Source organism: Ostrea edulis, chromosome 5 (assembly GCF_947568905.1).
Source record: "Ostrea edulis chromosome 5, xbOstEdul1.1, whole genome shotgun sequence".
Taxonomy (NCBI): domain Eukaryota; kingdom Metazoa; phylum Mollusca; class Bivalvia; order Ostreida; family Ostreidae; genus Ostrea; species Ostrea edulis.
Window position 1 is genome coordinate 3,347,121 of NC_079168.1, and position 22,570 is coordinate 3,369,690.

General features: G+C 36.0%; 1 protein-coding gene across 1 annotated transcript in view; it reads left to right on the forward strand.

Annotated features, from left to right (window-relative positions):
* Nucleotides 1-15,476, forward strand: part of LOC125649001 (deleted in malignant brain tumors 1 protein-like) — a 47,250-nt gene extending 31,774 nt beyond the window's left edge. The window contains exons 21-38 of the mRNA XM_056167039.1: nucleotides 150-473; nucleotides 700-858; nucleotides 1,367-1,540; nucleotides 1,927-2,235; nucleotides 2,372-2,476; nucleotides 2,580-2,792; nucleotides 2,906-3,049; nucleotides 3,229-3,402; nucleotides 3,789-4,118; nucleotides 4,311-4,649; nucleotides 6,047-6,397; nucleotides 6,483-6,818; nucleotides 6,919-7,233; nucleotides 9,543-9,872; nucleotides 9,999-10,136; nucleotides 11,455-11,670; nucleotides 12,476-12,799; nucleotides 14,900-15,476. Of these exons, the coding sequence (XP_056023014.1) occupies nucleotides 150-473; nucleotides 700-858; nucleotides 1,367-1,540; nucleotides 1,927-2,235; nucleotides 2,372-2,476; nucleotides 2,580-2,792; nucleotides 2,906-3,049; nucleotides 3,229-3,402; nucleotides 3,789-4,118; nucleotides 4,311-4,649; nucleotides 6,047-6,397; nucleotides 6,483-6,818; nucleotides 6,919-7,233; nucleotides 9,543-9,872; nucleotides 9,999-10,136; nucleotides 11,455-11,670; nucleotides 12,476-12,799; nucleotides 14,900-15,258 (4,640 nt within the window). The 3' untranslated portion in view covers nucleotides 15,259-15,476. The remainder of the gene's footprint in view (nucleotides 1-149; nucleotides 474-699; nucleotides 859-1,366; nucleotides 1,541-1,926; nucleotides 2,236-2,371; nucleotides 2,477-2,579; nucleotides 2,793-2,905; nucleotides 3,050-3,228; nucleotides 3,403-3,788; nucleotides 4,119-4,310; nucleotides 4,650-6,046; nucleotides 6,398-6,482; nucleotides 6,819-6,918; nucleotides 7,234-9,542; nucleotides 9,873-9,998; nucleotides 10,137-11,454; nucleotides 11,671-12,475; nucleotides 12,800-14,899) is intronic.
* The last annotated feature ends 7,094 nt before the right edge of the window (nucleotides 15,477-22,570 follow it).

Genomic DNA, 22,570 nt, shown 5'->3' on the forward strand with positions numbered 1-22,570 from the left:
TCACACCTGTGGTCCTGTCTTTTACATAGATACATATCGAAAACATAACATCTACGAACATGATCTTTTATTTAACGTTTACTATCAGAAATGTATACGACTGAAATAAAGGTCATTCATGCAGACTCAGCTAACCTCTTTTGCTTCAGTCCGACTTGTTGATTCTAAGGACGTTTTCTACGGTCGTCTGGAGATGTACATCAATAAGACGTTCGCCAGTGTCTGTGACGAAGGTTTCACAGATCGCTCTGCTAAGGTGGCCTGCAACATCCTGGGATTCCCATACGGAAAGAAGCAGTGTTGCTCCGCCCTTGGTCCACATCCGGTAGACGCAATATCCGTGACAAACGTACAATGTCGTGGAATAGAGAGGAGCCTGGATCAATGTCCTCATCAGTCCACGACAAACGTGAAGTGTAGGAGTGGAAAATACGTATCCGTGTACTGTTCCAAGGATCAAATCGTCTCCAAAGGTGACCTTCATGATAATTGATTGCAATCTACCTGTACTTTTACTACTTTTTATCAACGCGCAGCAGTATCATTCATCATCTTACTTGTACAGAATTCCACGATATGTGTCCACATTTCCACATGCTGAGTTTAAGACATGAGGGTTTGATAGATTGATGACACCGCAGATGTGAGAGGAGTATAAGTTTTTTGAGTCATAATTATAATTCAGGAATTTGTATTTAGAATTGAAGGTCAAAATTCGGGAGGAGGAAAAATATTATGGATCTGTGGAGGCTAATGAATATGGTTTCTGGAGTCCCGTATGTAACGTGGACTGGGATGACCATGACGCAAACGTCACGTGCCGACAGATGAACTTTTATGGGGGTGTTGCTTTCAGGGGTCAGTAAGAAATTTTAGTATACTAATTAATCATTTGATTAATATAACAAATTAAAATAATTGCAATAGCTTTGAAGGACGATCTGAAGACAAAGACTTCAAAATTATGAATCGATTAATTATGAATGAGTTTAATCAATTAATTGTTGTCAGTTTTTGGTTTTTAAAAAAAAATCTTACAGATTACATATTAAACAAACAACCCGAGTCAAAATAGATATTTTTTTAATTATATATGAAGTATTTCCTGTTGATACTAGACTTTTAGTAAACAAAGTAGCAGTGATTTACTTTCGTGTATCTACTAGTACTGTTTTCAAACATTTAGGATCGTCCAGATTGACGATTTACTTTCGTGTATATACTAATTCTGTTTTCACACATTTAGGATCGTCCAGACTGACGATTTACTTTCACGTATCTACTAGTTCTGTTTTCACACATTTAGGATCGCCCAGACTGACGATTTACTTTCGTGTATCTATTAGTATTGTTTTCACACATTTAGGATCGTCCAGACTGACTACTCCTATCTCCGTGGGGAGATTTAACTGCAGCGGCACGGAGCAGAGGCTAAAAGACTGCCCTCACAAGAAGTTTGAGGAAGACCTAGGCTGTTCCGAGAAGATCGAGGGCCGCTTTACCAGAACATCAGCAGGCGTCTTATGTTATCAAGATCCAAGTCAGTATAGACTTATTGTTGTTGATAAAGCAGTCTTCTTTTCTTTCCATGCCATTGGCTTTTTTTTTTTGTACGATGTCGTGTGACGTTTGTTCACGATGACGTTCGATTTCTTGTGACGTTTAAATTGCTGTCGCCGCTAACATATAATAAAAATAGTAATCTTCGTTGTTGAAAATTTAGCGAGTTTAATTTCATGGATGAAAAGTTGTCTTTGTGCAGAGACGAGTTTCTTTTCTCGTGTCTGTGAATATTTGTTGCACATCCATGTATGTCCCCCTGAACAACAAAATTTATGAGAGAAGAGTGATTACTGATATATATTTTGCAATATACAATAACAATGGTACGAAGTAAATATTAACAACTTACGTTATATATCACAGATGGAGTGAAATTCCGCATTGCTGGGGAAGGAAAGAGCGGTATTGTGGAAGTTTTATTCAACGGTAAATGGGGACGCGTTTGTAATCGGCGTTGGGATGACAGAGACTCGCGCGTGTTCTGCCGTTCTATAGGGCGTGGTTTTATTGACGGTGAGGCGGGTCCCTCTCCGGACAGGACTAGTACTGACTATGTGTGGATAGACTACGTGGATTGTGATGGAAATGAGAACGGACTCCTGCAGTGTAACTTACACTGGGATCCGGACTATTCTCAATGTCAAGACGCCACCGTCATCTGCATGGACAATGGTGAGAATTTTATCCGGTAGTGGGGCAGTTCGGGTGAAATTACATTGAAGTTATGAGATTGATCCCTGTTCGTCATCTTCACTTTTTCATCTAAGAGAATCGATGATGATGATGATATACAAACCTTTTTTTACAGTACGATTGGACAAAGGGGATAAACAGAGTCACGGGGTGGTACAAGTCTACATGGAAGACAACTGGGGCACTGTTTGCGGACATTTGTGGTCTGAAGCCGATATACGTAAGAGATTTATATGGACATTCACTTCTAAGTGTGGTTTTCAACCAACGTCCATTCCATACACATTCCAGTAAAATATAATTTCTTTATTATGAATATGCAGAAGTGACTTGTCGACAATTGGGATACGAGCGCGGACTATCTGTTTGTTGTGGTGCCTATGGTTATAGTTACGACACTGGAGTTATTGACAAGGTCAACTGTACCGGAAACGAGAAAAGCCTTCTAAACTGTACCGCACAACCGCCGGTGGCGGCGTGTCATCAAGACTACGCGGCAGTTGCCTGCTACAACGGACAACTTCCTTCAAACGATGGTAAATTTCCTATAGCGGCCATGTTTATTGCAAAAAAAATTACCAAAAAACATAGCATGTTGTGTCGAGGGATTTGTTATCATAATATATATTTTACTGTCTGTCTATAACAGAGTATAGCTTGGGTATATCTGGCTCCAGCAACAATTCCGGGTCTTTAGAGTTGACGTATCTGAATATTTCTGGGCGAATCTGTGCTGATGAATGGGACGAAAAGGACGCTACTGTTGCCTGTCGACAGATGGGCTACGTCAAAGGTAAACTATGTTCTTCCCTAGGAATTTGGAGATGGAGGAGATGTAGTAAAGCTAGCGCGTTGATATGATTACATGGTCACGTGATGCTGAAATTAGTTGCTTCCGATTCAAAATTGTGCTCTTTTAAATTATATCTGTTCGTTATGTAGCTCAAATCAATTACATTTTCTTCAACACAGGTTTGCCATACAAACACAAAATACTGTTTGCTAAGGGTACACCAATATGGACCACAAAAGTGAATTGTACCGGAAGCGAATACAAGTTATCCCAATGTCCGAATTTCACGCTTGGTCGCGTCAGTGATTGTGTAGAGAGATACGATGCTGGAGTGGTTTGTTACTCGACTGTAGGTAAGTGAAAATGGCCCCTCTTGCTGTTCTGTCGGTAGTTGACGGTGGTTCTTTGTGTTGTATCTTAGCCCTCGGCAAAGAAAGTTACTTCGGCTTGATATCTTAATCGCAAATTAGTGTAACAATGGGGCCAGTTTTGTGTGGTACGAGTACAAATTGTTATAATCATGATACATGTAAATACAAAATTCATCATTACTTGTATGTGTTTTTGTTTAAAAAAGTCAAACAACTTGCTACAATTCGTATTTGTTATAAATAACTTGCTTGTTAAAACTCTCATACAACTTGTTACAATCCGTGTTTGTTATAAATAAAGTACTTGTTAAAACCACTACACAATATTTTATAATCAGTAAATAAATTTTGCACACCTTTCCTTTCAGGAGTGAACTTCCGGTTGACAGGTGGGACTTCCTACTACGGGCGGGTGGAAATGGCTGTGGATGGTCTGTGGGGTACGATTTGTAAACGATTTTGGGACAACCCTGAGGCCACCGCCTTCTGTCGATCTCTGGGGTTCAATACTGGTTTCCCGTATCACAAAAACCACGACCTACGGGCGGACAATCATGTTCCTATGTATGAACCTAACATGCACTGTAAGGGTCAGGAATACTCCCTCCTGGACTGTCCACACGAGGGATGGAAGCGGAACTTCTCCAAAGCGTGTGGATCTCATGATATGGACGCCACGGTGCACTGCTACAATACAAGTAACGGAATAAGTATCTCGCTAAGGAGAACTTCTGCAATTTCATTAATTACATGTAGCATCTAATGCAACTGATTAAAAAACGTGTTTACCATATTATCATGCTTACGTACTTTCATTTAGAATTTTTAATATCCGAAGATTTTTTTCTTTTCTTTTCAAAACCTACACAGCTGAATATTTTCATTCTTAGTCAAACTGGACACGGGTATTGGAATAGAGACGAAGCACGGCCCAGTGATGTATTACTACAACGATACTTGGAGTTTAATCTGCGACCAAGACTTTAACGACATGTCTGCCCGCATGGTGTGTCGAGAGCTGGGATTTGTGGAAGGCAAAGCAATCTGTTGTTCAGCGTATGGTAAAACATTTGATCCGATTCTGGTCGGGAAATCCCTGGTGTGTCGGGGCACGGAAAGCTCCATCACGGAGTGTCTGAGGGACTCTAAGTGTGATAAGTACGATACTTACTCCTCCGTCATGTGCTTCACGCCGGAGGACCTCAGGAACGAAACGGCGATGACAGGAGGTACGGCTTTATAATTACTTAGTGAACAGATAGTTGTCTGTGTATTGTGTCATATCTAAAAGGTAGGTATATGTGCAGTATGTCATATCTAAAAGGTGGATATCTGTGCAGTATGTCATATCTAAAAGATGGATATCTGTGCAGTATGTCATATCTAAAAGATGGATATCTGCGCAGTATGTCATATCTAAAAGGTGGATAAATTAGACAGGTGCTCACAAAAACCGAATCTATAAATGAATATTCAAAGTTGTAGAGACAAAAAGACGAAATCTCACCTTTCTCCATTAAATGTTTACAAGTAATTCATGAAAAGAAATTGAACTTCCTTTTAATTTCTGCTTCGCGTTTTATTGAAACAGATGACACAGTTCATTGCTGATAGACCATATTGATATAGCCTAGCTGTCCTCTAGTCGAAAGTTACAGAGACATGCAAATATTTCACGATCACTCGAGAATTTTTCTCCAAAATTTCAGCGATATTCATTTTTGTCTAATATCGCCTTATAAAAGCTGGATATCTCTGAAACAAGAAGGATTTATTGTTATCTTTTGCTGCTATTATTCAATCCACTCAATTTCTCTTTCACTTCAAGAAGACCTGCAGATGTTTATGGGAATGATTCAATGAGCTTGATTTTTCCTGCACACATGTATTATCACACAGTGTCTACCCTCTAACACATGCCAGTAATCAGATGGTACGCTGGGAAATCTTTGTTTCCATCTCATGATCTGAAATTCATCTGTCAATTTCCTCGATTCTAATGCTGTATCTCTTTATTAATAAAAATCATCATATCCGAACAGTGCTGACATTCTCAGAAAATTCTTTATAAAGACACAAGTGAAAATGGATATCTTTCTTTTAGAATATTAGGGGAAAACATGCCAGGCAATGTGTTTTCATGTTTTGTTTTAATATGAATGGAGAAAAATCTTGATGGTATTACAAATACAGTAACTGATCAAGACAGTAGAAACTAGATACTCTCAGCTTACATTTACTTCAATAAACTCAATATGTTACTTCATATAAAAGAACTAAGTCTAGTATGTCCTGCGTTGATGTTTAATTGTGCATTGCAATGGTTCCAAGCAATCGTTTCCTAGTACCTACAACAACTGTTCTATTTCTTCGGAACTTGGTTCCATGAATAAATGTACCCAAATTAGATTTGAGCCATTTTCTTTTGTGCAGTCTTGGTGACAAGACAAACATTTTAATATTTGGAGGTGACATTGGTCTTGAAGAATCATGTTATGTCCACTTAGGCGGAACCTTCGGTCGTTTTCTTTCCCTTTCTGGTGCTATTTATAGTTTAGTACTTGTTTAAGTATTATTTATAGTAGATATGATTGCTATTTCTGTACTTTAACCTTTCCGATTCCAGACTTGACGTTTGGATTTGTGAATCCCAATGATCCTGATGGATCTCCATCCACCAAGTCCGTTATAGGGGGCATAGTGGCAGTGTCACAGTATAACGTCACCGGAAGAGTCTCCAGCCGCCATTGGGACGATAAAGAGGCTGGTATCTTCTGTCGAAAGTTAGGGGCGAAGTACGGTCTCGCTTACCAGACATCTCCCAACCCCATCCGGTCAGATCCAGTGTTTCTCGTCAGTGATTTCAATTGTACCGGAAAAGAGCAGTCTTTGGAAAAATGCAAATTCCATGGCCGCCATTTACTTGGAAATAGCTCAATGGTCAACGCAGCTGCAGCTCTGTGCTACAATGAATCAGGTGCAGGACTATTCCACATTGATGTTACTTTAAGAATATTAGACTCCTTTGACATGTTTCCAAATTGTCTCATTTATCTATTCAGGAATTAATTACACGCTCGCAAATGGTGGCAAGAATTATGGTCGAGTGGAGTTGGCCTTTAATAACCAGTGGGGAACCATCTGCGATCTGTCCTGGGATGACAAGGACGCCGGTGTCTTCTGCCGAATGATGAACTACTCAGACGGGTACGCCATCTCGGGCGCTAAGTACGGGGAGGGAACAGGACCAGTCTGGCTCAGCCATCTTGTCTGTAATGGCGAAGAAAAGTCAATTCACGCATGCGCCCACAGAGGATTTAGTAAAGAAGTAGTTACCAATGGGTGGAAGAAATGCACTTCTCACAAAGACGACGCTGGAGTCTTCTGCGTCAACAAGCGTAAGTAAAACGAAGCATCTATTTGTTTCCAGTACAACTACTGACCTCTGAATGCTTCTAGTGATTCAACGTTTTTAAAATGTTCTATTTACGTCGCCAGTGAGATTGAATCTCGGATACAACGCCTCCATGGGAGGGGTAGAGATTTATCATGGAAACGAGTGGGTGTCGGTCTGTGATGACGGATTTAATGGACTGACGGCGCGCGTCGTCTGCCAGACTCTAGGATATAAGGAAGGAACAGTGGTGTTAGGATCCGCTTTTGGAGATACCACTGGACCCATCAGGGTACGCCGCATTGACTGTGGTGGAAATGAAAAAGACCTTTTCAACTGCAACTTTGAATTCACTAATAAGGACATCTGCAAGAAGTATATATCCGTATACTGTAGTAACGTTCAGATCTACAACACAGGTAAGATAATAGAATTATGTAATTAACACAGGTAAGATAATAGAATTATGTAATTAACACAGGTAAGATACCTATTAGAATTATGTAATTAACACAGGTAAGATAATAGAATTATGTAATTAACACAGGTAAGATAATAGAATTATTTAATTAACACTAGAATTATGTAATCAACACAGGTAAGATATTTAATAGAATTAATGTAATCAATACAGATAAGATACCTTATAGAGTTTGTGTAATTAAAACAAGAATTAGTGTAATTAACACAGATGAAATACCTAAAAGGTTTAATATAATCAACACAAGTAAAATATCTAATATAATTGATGTAATTAACACAAGAATTAGTGTAATTAACACAAATAAAATACCTAATATAATTAGTGTAATTAACACAGATACTTAATAGAATTAGTGTAATTAACACAGATACCTAATATAATTAGTGTAATTAACATAGATACTTAATAGAATTAGTGTAATTAACACAGATACTTAATAGAATTAGTGTAATTAACACAGATACTTAATAGAATTAGTGTAATTAACATAGATACTTAATAGAATTAGTGTAATTAACACAGCTACTTAATAGAATTAGTGTAATTAACACAGATACTTAATAGAATTAGTGTAATTAACACAGATACTTAATAGAATTAGTGTAATCACCACAGATACCTAATAGAATTAGTGCAATCACCACAGATACTTAATAGAATTAGTGTAATCACCACAGATACTTAATAGAATTAGTGTAATCACCACAGATACTTAATAGAATTAGTGTAATCACCACAGATACTTAATAGAATTAGTGCAATCACCACAGATACTTAATAGAATTAGTGCAATCACCACAGATACTTAATAGAATTAGTGTAATTAACACAGATACTTAATAGAATTAGTGTAATTAACACAGATACCTAATATAATTAGTGTAATTAACATAGATACTTAATAGAATTAGTGTAATTAACACAGATACTTAATAGAATTAGTGTAATTAACACAGATACTTAATAGAATTAGTGTAATTAACACAGATACTTAATAGAATTAGTGTAATCACCACAGATACTTAATAGAATTAGTGTAATTAACACAGATACTTAATAGAATTAGTGTAATCACCACAGATACTTAATAGAATTAGTGTAATCAACACAGATACTTAATAGAATTAGTGTAATTAACACAGCTACTTAATAGAATTAGTGTAATTAACACAGCTACTTAATAGAATTAGTGTAATTAACACAGATACCTAATAGAATTAGTGTAATCAACACAGATACTTAATAGAATTAGTGTAATTAACACAGATACTTAATAGAATTAGTGTAATTAACATAGATACTTAATAGAATTAGTGTAATCACCACAGATACTTAATAGAATTAGTGTAATTAACACAGCTACTTAATAGAATTAGTGTAATTAACACAGATACTTAATAGAATTAGTGTAATTAACACAGATACTTAATAGAATTAGTGTAATCACCACAGATACTTAATAGAATTAGTGTAATTAACACAGCTACTTAATAGAATTAGTGTAATCACCACAGATACTTAATAAAATTAGTGTAATTAACACAGATACTTGATAGAATTATTGTAATTAACACAGATACTTAATAGAATTAGTGTAATTAACACAGATACTTAATAGAATTAGTGTAATCACCACAGATACTTAATAGAATTAGTGTAATCACCACAGATACTTAATAGAATTAGTGTAATTAACACAGATACTTAATAGAATTAGTGTAATTAACACAGATACTTAATAGAATTAGTGTAATTAACACAGATACTTAATAGAATTAGTGTAATTAACACAGATACTTAATAGAATTAGTGTAATTAACACAGATACCTAATAGAATTAGTGTAATCAACACAAAAATAACACAGGTAAAATACATAATAAAATAATGCAATCAAAACTGATAAGATACATACTAGAATTAGTGTAATGGACACAAGAAATAGTGTAATCAACACAAGAAGTAGTGTAATCAACACAGATACCTGATAGAATTGGTGTAATTAACACAGGTACGTACCCTCGGAAATTAGGTGTGCTAAAATAGATAAAGGGTATCAACACAGGTAAACTCTCAAAGAGAATGATGTAATTAACACATGTAAGATATCAAAGAGGATCACGTCAGTAACACGGGTAAGATATGAAAGGGAATTAATGTAACTACTGAGTTTCTTTATCGATATCAATCACATCTTGAAGCACATAAATATGGATAGATATGAATTTCGGTTTTCATATTACAGGATTTAACCTAACGCTAGACCGCGATGATATCCACGCTGATACCCATGGTGAAGTTATGGTCAACATGAATGGAATTTGGGGCAGTATTTGCATGAAGGGGTGGAGTGTAAATGAATCCAATGTTGTGTGTAGGAACCTGGGCTTTAAAGGTGGAGTTCCTTATCTTGTGCCCTCAAACAAAAACTACAAACGCCCGATTTTGATGAGTGATGTGCGATGTACGGGTTCGGAAACCAGTCTGGCGCAGTGTAGACACAGCGAATGGTATCAAGGATCGAGCTGCACTTACAAAGACAAACGCGCAGGCGTACTGTGCTATACACAACCCAGTAAGTCGAACCCGATGTTTATAGAAGTAATTACAACGAAATTAATCCTTCAGACAGATATGCCTGTTTCCGTTCTCTTTTTATTACTAGAGTTAGTTCCATGTACTAATTATTTTCTAATTGCAGACGGTCTGAAGTATCGATTGAGGAACTCGTCTCATGTCGACAGAGGTCGTGTTGAGATCATGTACGATGGGAAGACGGGAGGTGTCTGCAACTTCCTGTGGGACTCGAGAGACGCCTCCGTGTTCTGCAAAAATTTAGGTTAGATTAAACGTCACCCTTTACAGTATTACTTAGAAAATAATCTGATTTTATTTCATAATCACAATTAGAAATCATACTGCACTGTAAGATTACGTACTCTACATTTAGCAAACATCACCTCTGTAAGTGCACTATACCTATAAGCTCTCAGTCTCGCATCAAATGTATTTTAGATAGATTAAATTTGATAATTTTCTCCCTAGGAGGTGACTTTAAAAAGCGACGACAACACCATGCTGCGTTCTATAAAACTTTAAAGAACTCTCTTTTTCTACCAGTCTCTCATTTCATTGTGTTCCTTTCTTAAGCGTGATACTGAAATCAGTGTCCACACTTCACTATTTTACACCTGATAATGAAATGAAAAGACAAACAATTTACTAAACTGCATTGTAGCTACCGTGCGAGATGACACCTTTATTTATTTTGAGTACATACACACCACAAACAACACGTAATATAAAGCGATCATAGGCATTGTTTGACAAAACACACACTCGTGATACTTATATTATTTCCAAAATAATATAAATGTGCTTCCCTCGCCGCCCAGGAAAAACCATAGATAAAAACCACAACGTTTGTGAAAAACCATGGAAACCTGTGTGTCCGCGGCAATATAGTGCAAGGTAAACAAAATAAATGGCGGACCCTCATTTTTACAAAAAAGAAATTGCCGTTTTAATTTAAATATAACTAATATTAAAAAAAAAACCAACTTGACTCACTCGAAAAGAGCGTGCGCTAGAAAGTGACAATACAGCCCCGAGATTCTCAATCGAACACGTAATAATAATATACTTAAATCTCATTGGTCATTGCTATGTAAACTTTTCAAAATAACCCCACGACACTTCCGCTATTGAAATTCTTAAACATGTCGTTAGGACAAATATTTCTCGCTATACTATCGTAACGCGAGAAATTACAATTTGACACCATCTTGTTCATGACAAACAGGTCCGCTGCATTGATAAAATACCTTGAATTTCATAGCAACAATGCTCGTGGGGATCAGGGTTTAAGAAGGTCCTCAGTACCTCCTGCTTGTCGTAAGAGGCGACTAAATGAGGCGTCCCTTCGGATAAGACCGCAAAAACCGAGGCCCCGTGTCAGGACATGCTCAAAGGCCGTAAGCGCCGATCATAGGCCTAAATTTTACAGCCCTTCGTCGGCAATGGCGACGTCTCCATATGAGTGAAATATTCTCGAGGGGATGTTAAACAGTATACAATCAATCAATCAATCATAGCAACAACGATTAAAATCAAAGGCAGAGAACCAGTTTATATTCTTATTTTTCTAACTTTTCTAGGTTATCTCGATGGTATAGAGATTGAGGGCGGACAGTTCGGTAATCCTGATGACATGCTGTGGTTTACCCGGGTTGGCTGTGCCGGTGACGAGGACGAGTTGATGAAATGTGATCACTCCGGCTTCAATAGTTCCGGGAAGGTGGAATCTACATACGAACGACTCTGTAGGAGGCGCACACGGGACGCCGCGGCCTGGTGCTTCAGACAAAAAGTCGGTCAGTACTCTGATAGTATATGGATATTAAATCATATTTATTTGTTCATAAGGAATGGGGTTATCATAATTTATGAACCTGTGCCATATATTTTGTTTAAATCTGAATTAGGTTTTGTTCAGTGGGGGTGGATGGGTGAAATGTGGGTTTTTGTTTTGATCTTTCATCACTTTTGTCATTTACTGATAATAATCTACAGTAGTAGGTACAGTTTCTAAAGTCATTTGGCCCCAAATATCGATGATTTCACTTGGAGTTCAAACCCTGGCATTCAAATAAGGAATGGATTAACAAACCCAAATTCCGCTCAGTTTGATCAGCAAAATGATTTGTGTCATGTGACGAGAGCTAGAAGTTGGCATAAATTTGCAGAAATGCCATTTTCAGTTAAAATATCCACAAATTCGGGTGGTTTACCTTTCCTAAAACATACAACGCATGCGTCTAGCAAATTCATATTCAAGTATGTTTTTCATCTTAAAATAATTCACAATATATATCATTTTTATTTTGCTCGACAAATGCGCACATCTTTTCCTGAGTAATAATCTGTATGACATTTGACAGTTTTCAGACTTATTTTGGAAAAATGGCGGGAAATGTCTTATTCATGATGTCATAATGCTATCCAATTAGGAATATCCTTCTGATTTTGTTGACATAGTATACCTGACATATATTTTACTTTCTTAAAACGCTGATTAGGGTTAATTCCAAACACAGAGAAAATTTTTGGGCCATTTTATGTATACAATCGTACTTTGTTCTTTAATTGAATAATCTATTTCCACATTCATGTTCACAGAAATCACAAAAGTGAGGTTAGCAGGTGCTACTGGCAGCAGTACAAATCAAGGCCGTGTCGAGGTGTTTGTGGCGGGTCCCAATGAATGGGGCACTGTGTGTGATGATTATTGGGACGATCGTGATGCCACTGTCGTCTGCCGGAGTCTAGGGTTCGAAAGCGGAATCAAGAAAAAACACGGTGTGTTTGGGCGTGGATCTGGTCCTATCTGGTTAGACAACGTGGACTGTGTAGGAGACGAGGCGGGGATTCAGAAATGTCGCCATAACGGCATCAACATTCAAAACTGCAACCACGGAGAAGATGCCGGTGTCATTTGCACAGGTTTGTCTATACATTGTCACTCCTCTCCTTGCATTGTCACTCCCCTTTTCACATTTTCACTCCTTTTTCTACAGTTTCACTCCCCTTCCTACATTGTCACTCCTTTTTCAACATTGCCACTCCTCTTTCTACATTGACACCTCCTCTTTCTACATTGTCAAACCTTTCTACATTGTCACCCCCTTTCTACATTGTCACTCCCCTTCCTACAATGACATTCCTCTTTCGACATTGATACCTCCTCGTTCTATATTGTCACTCCCCTTTCTACATTGTCACTCCTCCCCTTTCTACATTGTCACTCCTCTTTCTATATTTTCTTTCCTCTTTCAACATTGTTACTCCCCTTTCTACATTGTCACTCCTCTTTTTACATTGTCACTCCTTTCTACATTGTCACTCCCCTTTCTACATTGTCACTCCCCTTTCTACATTGTCACTACCCTTTCTACATTGACACTCCTCTTTCTACATTGACACCTCCCTTTCTAGATTTTCACTCCTCTTTCTACATTTTCACTCCTCTTTCTACATTGCCTCTCTCCTTTCTACATTGTTACGCCTCTTTCTACATTGACACTCCCCTTTCTACATTGACACTTCCCTTTCTACCTTGTCACTCCCCTTTCTACATTGACACCCCCCTTTCTACATTGTTACTCCCCTTTCTACATTATCACTAACCTTTCTACATTGACACTCCTCTTTCTACATTGACACTCCTCTTTCTACATGGACACCTCCTCTTTCTACATTGACACCTCCCTTTCTAGATTGTCACTCCTCTTTCTACATTTTCACTCCTCTTTCTACATGGCCACCCCTTTTCTAGATTGTTACTCCTCTTTCTACATTGTCACTTCCCTTTCTACATCGACACTCCCCTTTCTACATTGACACTCCTCTATCTACATTAAGGTAGTATTCTACATCGTCATAATGGCTGACTTCCTTTAAAAACATGGATGAAAAAATCGATATCAGCAATATTTGACTTTTCCTTTTCCATTTAAATACCTAGCCGAGTAGCTCAGTAAGTTAGAATACCGACTGCTGAACTGTAGGTCGCAGGTTCGAGTCCAGCAAGAGTTTTAATTTTTTTTTTCGGATTACCTTCTTCTAAAACTGTATTTTTTGACAAAATAAAGTAAATTTGAAAATTTTCAACTCCAAAATATTGTTGTGCATATCCTCCACTTTTCATCTACATCAAATTTCTCTGTTGTAGCATACCTCCTTAACACTCCTGTTTCTACATTGTCACTCCCCTTTCTACATTGACACTCGTCTATTTACATTAACACTCCCCTTTCTACATTGTCACCCCTCTTTCTACATTGTCACCCCTCTTTCTACATTGGCACTCCTCTTTTTTTAAATTGACATGCCTCTTTTTACATTAACGCTTCTCTCTGTACATTAACACTCCTTTCTGTACATTGACACTCCTCTTTTCACAATCAATATTTTTTATATCTGATGTATATACGTGAACAGGTGAGTATAACGAACAGTGGTCAATCACATACATCCTATAAAATAGGGCAAATACAGACTTCTGAAAACACCAGAGCCTAGTAGGAGTAAGCATACCCTGTTCAGGGACGGATCCAGGAATCTTTGAAGGGGGGGGGGTCTACCATAAATTTTGGTTTTCAAATGGGGGTTCCACCCTCAAAATGCGTTATTTTACCTTTAAGCAAAATTCTCTGACGAAAGGGGAGAATCCGACCCTCGTAACCCCCACTCTCACGATCCGCCACCGCTGTTGACCGTAGCATAAATTTGAAAATACATGAGGATATGAACTGCAACACTTCAAGTTGCCATACTACATGAATGCCTTAGCACTTCATGAAAAGTATGCTGGCATGCCACGTCATAGTTCATACCTCAAGCACTTTGAAAAATGAGATTTTGTTATACCGGGTATTTACATTCTACTTTCATTTCTGTCGGAATTCCCAGTCAAGATTTATATACGCATTGGTCGCAACTACTGCACGTTCATGAGGAGATGGCCATCATTACAATTTGTACAGACACTAAAGGCAAAAAACATTGTAAATATTTTATTATATCTGAGATTTATTTTTTCAGGTTTACTGAAGGCTGTGGAGTCTGCCCAGTCGATGGTTGACACTGACAGTTCTGTAGTGATTGCTGTGACTGTGCCCATCATTATAACTCTTCTGACAATATTAGCTATTCTTAGTGGTTGTTATTGGTATCAGAGACGAAATAGTGATGACGGTATGAAAAATGTACTCGTGGAGAGCGAAATTACGGAAACCAACGATTCAGCGGCTTCCGCTACCGCTTCCGATTCGTCAGGGAGGGTAACTCTGTCCAAAATTAGAGCTACATTCTCCAAAACAAAGGGAAATAAGACGAAAGGTTTAGGAAATCCAAACTATGCCGATTTTGAATCACACATTCCCGGCGAATCGACGTCATAGTGACCAGACTTTATTACAACAAATTAACTAATGAGTGAAAGCTTTGTGTGGAAGAATATTTGACACAAATTCATCTTATTTGTGACAATCTTAAGAGGGAGTATTGTAGTGTGGACATTCTTATCATTGCTTCAGTGCTAAATTTCAACATTTTTCGCTTTGTTTGGATGTGAAATATAATTTTTCTATATCTTTTATCATTAAAGTCATTTGTGATATGTTGTGTGTCATATCTATTTTTTACGTTTTGAAATGCTAACATCAGTGTTTGAACATACATGTACTAGCTTTAATTCATGATTTTTATGCTCTCGGAATCGAAGATTCGGTGGCATATATTTTTTGGCTTGTCCGTCTGTCTGTCTGTTTATGGCATAAAAAATTAAACCAAAAACTTTAACCTTGGTCATATCTGAGACAGAACTTTCATATTTGTTGTGTGTATTTCTTATAACAAGCCCTTTCTACTGACGCCAACGTCTTACCTTGTGACCTTAACCTTGACATTTGACCTGGTTCCTCTTTGTTGTGATCCAGGGGCATCAGTGTTTCACAAACACATCTTGTTGTTTTAGTAATATAGAGGAAAATGACATACTTGTAGGATTTGCATATCAATCATTTGTATACATAGAATTTTGTTCATTCTTTAGATGTTTGGAATCCAATACACATTATAAATTTAGTCATGAAAAGATGAAGGTAAGGAATAGTGATCAATCTCATAACTCCTATAAGGAGTTGAGCAAACACGGACGCCTGGGCATACCAGAGATGAAATTAGGTGCCTAGGAGGAGTAAGCATCCTCTGTCAAATGGCCACCCACTGCGAGCCCTATATAATGATCAGGTAAATGGAGTTATCCGTAGTAAAAATCAATGTGCCAAGAACGGTATAACAATCGGTATGAAACACATCAGCCAGATTTTGACCCAAAGGTAGGTTGTATTGCAAACTAGATCGTTATAACAACCATAGAATTTGCGAAATGTTGACTTTAAACGATATTGTTGAAACCCAGTAACATCATTGAATTTTGCGTTTTCCTCTAAAATGAAATGAAAATGGTGGTCTTTTAAGTCCGTATTTGGTTGATTGAAACTCACAAACAATAGTGCGACATTGCAAGATGAATATACATTGTCATTCTATTGCATTCCGAAAACTTAACTCATTAACACAAGATTAAAAATAGTTAATTCTGATTGAAATTTTCTGTAAATTGAGTATAGGTTTTAAGAGAATAGATACGCTAGACATAGCTGCAGAACTGTAGCTCTCTTAAAAAACATTTTGACATAACAGAGAGCTACAGATCCATCCCTTATAAAAACCTTCGATTTACGGCGCACAAAAAGCTGCGCACGGTTGAGGCCTTATATCGTTATATTCTTGAGTTGCTGTCTCATAAATTTGATATAAAAAAAATTCTGAACATATTTTCCTACTATACTTGTGTCTAAACATACCTTCAAATATTCATTAAAGCCCCATACGATCTGAAAACTCTCAGCTTCAAATTATGTCGTTTGTTGACGTAGCCATGTTAGGTAGCCGGTCAATTCGAACCCTGTTGTTGTTGGTATCTATTCATAAAATTCGTTATATGTTATGTATTCGCTCTGCATTTATCATCAATACAAATAATTTATAGAAATTGAAAAAATTAAGTTTTTCTAAAGGTAAAATAAGCTCTTGATTCATGAAAATGCTACAAAAGTCCTTACCACTCGTGTGACAGGGATGGAGACCGAACCAGACTAATGAAAGCCGCATTGCCGTGAGTTTAGCTATTTGAATAATTATTATTAAAAGGCACTGGGATGATATATTATTCAAAATATTTAGCTAAAATATGTTTGGGGATATTAGTTCACATCTAGACATTATTGTGCAAGTATGGAAATTAACCGGGATTCGAATTGACCGGCTACCTAACATGGCTACGTCAACAAACGACATCATTTGAAGCTGGGAGTTTTCAGGTCGTATGGGGCTTTAATGAATATTTGAAGGTATGTTTAGACACAAGTATAGTATGTTAAGAATTTTTTTATATTAAATTTATGAGACAGCAACTCAAAAATACAACGATATAAGGCCTCAACCGTGCGCAGCTTTTTGTGCGCCGTAGATCGAAGGTTTTTATAAGGGGTGGATCTGTAGCTCTCTGTTATGTCAAAATATTTTTAAGAGAGCTACAGTTCTGCAGCTATGCTAGACATTTGTTTTAATGAAGTGCTTTCTCATTGTAATTCTGTTTGAGTACTAGCTCCATTGTCTTTCCTAAATATATATTCTATCATTTTCTACGTGATAAGAAAAATGCGAAAAATCACTTGATATGCATATGATATTTTGCAACAAATAAGGAATACATAGGCGGTGTTCCACTCATTAATCAATGTCCATCGTGTCCCATGATTTCCCGATTTTGTCCGAACCTTAAACACACGTGCTACAAACAAATTTTTTCTACCTCCTTTTGAAGAGTTCCTTTGTTTTGTTTTTTTCTTGTTCTTTCTCTTTTTTATGGTATTTATTATTATTATTGGACAGTTTTTGAAAAATACTGGCATGTTTGAAGTTTCCTTACTGTAGAGTATATATTGATACTTATTTACCAATGCGATGCATCTAGATCAATTTTTTAGTCATTGAAAGGTGAAGGTAACAAACAGTGATCAATCTCATAACTTCTATAAGCAACACAAAATAGAAATTTGGGCAAACACGGGCCCCTAGATATACCAGAGGTGGGATTAGGTTCATATGAGTAAGCATCCCCTGTCGACCGGTCACACCCGCCGTGAGTCCCATATCTTGATCAGGTACACGGAGTAATCCGTTGTCAAATCATTGTTCTAAGAACGGCCTAACAATCGGTATGAAAACGTCAGGTAGCAGGGGGCAGTCTCGCACTTATTTTAAAAAAATGGAAATACCCCATATTTGAAGTGACATGTGTAAAAATGTATAGAATAATTTTAGGATACATGTCAAATGTGGCTGAGTGCTTAATAAGAATGTTGATATACAACATGTAGGTGTCACCATGATTCCTAGCATATAGATGGGTGCATATACGAAACTAAGACACGTTGTCAGTTGCTGAAGAAATTCCGGTGAAAACATGCATGGTCCAGCAAAAGGTCTGTAGCTGAGAGGGAAGGTGGATGGCCCCATATGAAAGGTAGATTTTTAAGAAGTGCAGACAGGGTTTTTGATTGTGCAGTGTCTAAATCTCCACGCTTGGTACTGTGATGGGGGTAGTGCGGATTAGCCGAAATGAGAGAAAATCAAAGCAAAAAAGGGGCAGCTGCTCCGAGCATATTTTGTGCACAGCACCAGTATGTATAGATTACATGTAATTTATGGTCATAATTTATTAACTACACCAATATGCAATACAAGTATTGACATAAAAGGAAAATATGATTTTTCGTTAGTCTGTCATAATCTGACTTTGATGTATACCCCCTACCCACATGTTTCAGAACCAAAAGAACTGTTCCCTGCCACCCCAGACAGCATTTGATAGGTTGTATAGATGTGTGAAAAGAGTCTATACATGGGAAAGCTCTGAAAACAAATACCCAGTGAACGCTGATGGTTTGATCAACTTGACTTAATGTTACTATTTATGCATGTTTTGCATATCTATTTACATTTTGTACAGAAATCTTTTATAACGGAGAAGTCCGTTGTAGCAAGTGTCCTTAAACAGTCTCAAATACCTTAACAAAAACCACATTGACATTTTCATGTTCGCATCGAAACCCAGTCATGGCTAAACGATATTCTGTTTACATAAACAGAGTTGAGGATGATGATGTAATTAATCATCAATACAGATATAAACGCTACTCAGGTTGAACTTCAAAGGACCATGATATTTATACTCAAGTGTCGGAATTCAGGAAACCGTTAGCTAGCTTGCAGTGTTCTGAATGGTCGATTTATCGACGATTCATTTGCAAAATAAAAATCCTCTGGGAGATGATGTTAGAAACTGTAAACATGATTAGTTGTACAAGACATGTCATATATAGCACGTACTGATACAATTACATCCTTCTTTCTATCCATATTAAAGACATAAAACCATCTTTCTATCCATATTTATGACATATATAGACCATCTTTCTATCCATATTTATGACATATATAGACCATCTTTCTATCCATATTTATGACATATATAGACCATCTTTCTATTCATATTCATGACAGACATAGACGATCTATCTATCCATATTCATGACAGATTTAAACCATCTTTCTATCTATATTCATGACAGATTTAAACCATCTTTCTATCCATATTCATGACAGATTTAAACCATCTTTCTATCCATATTCATGACAGATTTAAACCATCTTTTTATCCAAATTCATGACATAAATAATCCATCTTTCTATCCATATTCATGACAGATTTAAACCATCTTTCTATCAATATTCATGACAGATTTAAGCCATCTATCCATCCATATTCATGACAGATTTAAACCATCTTTCTATCCATATTCATAACAGCTTTAAACCATCTATCTATCAATATTCATGACAGATTTTAAAAATTCATGACATAAATAAACCATCTTTCTATCCATATTCATGACAGATTTAAACCATCTTTCTATCCATATTCATGACAGATTTAAACCATCTTTCTATCAATATTCATGACAGATTTAAGCCATCTATCCATCCATATTCGTGACAGATTTAAACCATCTTTCTATCCATATTCATAACAGCTTTAAACCAGCTATCTATCAATATTCATGACAGATTTTAAAAATTCATGACATAAATAAACCATGATCTTTCTATCCTATCTATCAATATTCATGACAGATTTTAAAAATTCATGACATAAATAAACCATCTTTTTATCCATATTCATGACAGATTTAAACCATCTTTCTATCCATATTCATGACAGATTTAAACCATCTTTCTATCCATATTCATGACAGATTTAAACCATCTTTTTATCCAAATTCATGACATAAATAATTCATCTTTCTATCCATATTCATGACAGATTTAAACCAACTTTCTATCAATATTCATGACAGATTTAAGCCATCTATCCATCCATATTGATGACAGATTTAAACCATCTTTCTATCCATATTCACAACAGCTTTAAACCATCTATCTATCAATATTCATGACAGATTTTAAAAATTCAGGACAAAAATAAACCATCTTTCTATCCATATTCATGACATATTTAAACCATCTTTTTATCCAAATTCATGACATAGATAAACCATCTTTCTATCCATATTGATGACAGATTTAAACCATCTTTCTATCCATATTCATAACAGTTTTAAACCATATATCTATCAATATTCATGGCAGATTTTAAAAATTCATGACATAAATAAACCATCTTTCTATCCATATTCATGACAGATTTAAACCATCTTTCTATCAATATTCATGACAGATTTAAGCCATCTATCCATCAATATTCATGACAGATTTAAACCATCTTTCTATCCATATTCATAACAGATTTAAACCATCTATCTATCCATATTCATGGCAGATTTTAAAAATTCATGACATAAATAAACCATCTTTCTATCCACATTCATGACAGATTTAAACCATCTTTCTATCCAAATTCATGACAGATTTAAACCATCTTTTTATCCAAAATCATGACATAAATAATCCATCTTTCTATCCATATTCATGACAGATTTAAACCATCTTTCTATCCAAATTCATGACAGATTTAAACCATCTTTCTATCCATATTCATGAAAGATTTAAACCATCTTTCTATCCATATTCATGACAGATTTAAACCATCTTTTTATCCAAATTCATGACATAAATAATCCATCTTTTTATCCATATTCATGACAGATTTAAACCATCTTTCTATCCATATTCATGACAGATTTAAACCATCTTTTTATCCAAATTCATGACATAAATAATCCATCTTTTTATCCATATTCATGACAGATTTAAACCATTTTTCTATCCATATTCATGACAGATTTAAACCATCTTTTTATCCAAATTCATGACATAAATAATCCATCTTTCTATCCATATTCATGACAGATTTAAACCAGCTTTCTATCCAAATTCATGACAGATTTAAACCATCTTTCTATCCATATTCATGAAAGATTTAAACCATCTTTCTATCCATATTCATGACAGATTTAAACCATCTTTCTATCCATATTCATGACAGATTTAAACCATCTTTCTATCCATATTCATGACAGATTTAAACCATCTTTTTATCCAAATTCATGACATAAATAATCCATCTTTTTATCCATATTCATGACATAGATAAACCATCTTTCTATCCATATTCTTGACAGATTTAAACCATCTTTCTATCCATATTCATGACAGATTTAAACCATCTTTTTATCCAAATTCATGACATAAATAATCCATCTTTCTATCCATATTCATGACAGATTTAAACCATCTTTTTATCCATATTCATGACAGATTTAAACCATCTTTTTATCCAAATTCATGACATAAATAATCCATCTTTCTATCCATATTCATGACAGATTTAAACCATCTTTCTATCCATATTCATGACAGATTTAAACCATCTTTTTATCCAAATTCATGACATAAATAATCCATCTTTCTATCCATATTCATGACAGATTTAAACCATCTTTCTATCCATATTCATGACAGATTTAAACCATCTTTTTATCCAAATTCATGACATAAATAATCCATCTTTTTATCCATATTCATGACAGATTTAAACCATCTTTCTATCCATTTTCATGACAGATTTAAACCATCTATCTATCCATATTCATGACATAAATAAACTTTGCAGCTTCCTTTTATAAGGGAATAAATATTGACACAAAATACCAGACGTACTGGACAATGCTAGAGAATCTAACAACTGCCGGACATACATCAGCAGATCGCTTACGTATCATCTAAATGCAATATCAAAACTATGCTTTAGTCCTAAAGACAACCATATCTGATATTTCACAATACTGCTGACGTGCAGCTAAAAGATCATAATCTTGTTTACAGGTAACCTTTATTAAATATAGGATTTGTAACACTAATGAACAGCTTTAAATCTCGTTTGAGTTTTTGTTCGTTTGTATATCTCTTGTACTTAAAAAAATTGACATAATATTAAATATGTTCCATATGTACATTGTATTTTATTGTTCATACAATTATGCTCCCTTTACGTAATAAAAAAAAGTTTTAATATCTTACATGAGCGAGGACAATGCAAAGCACGTGTGTATTTGTGATAAT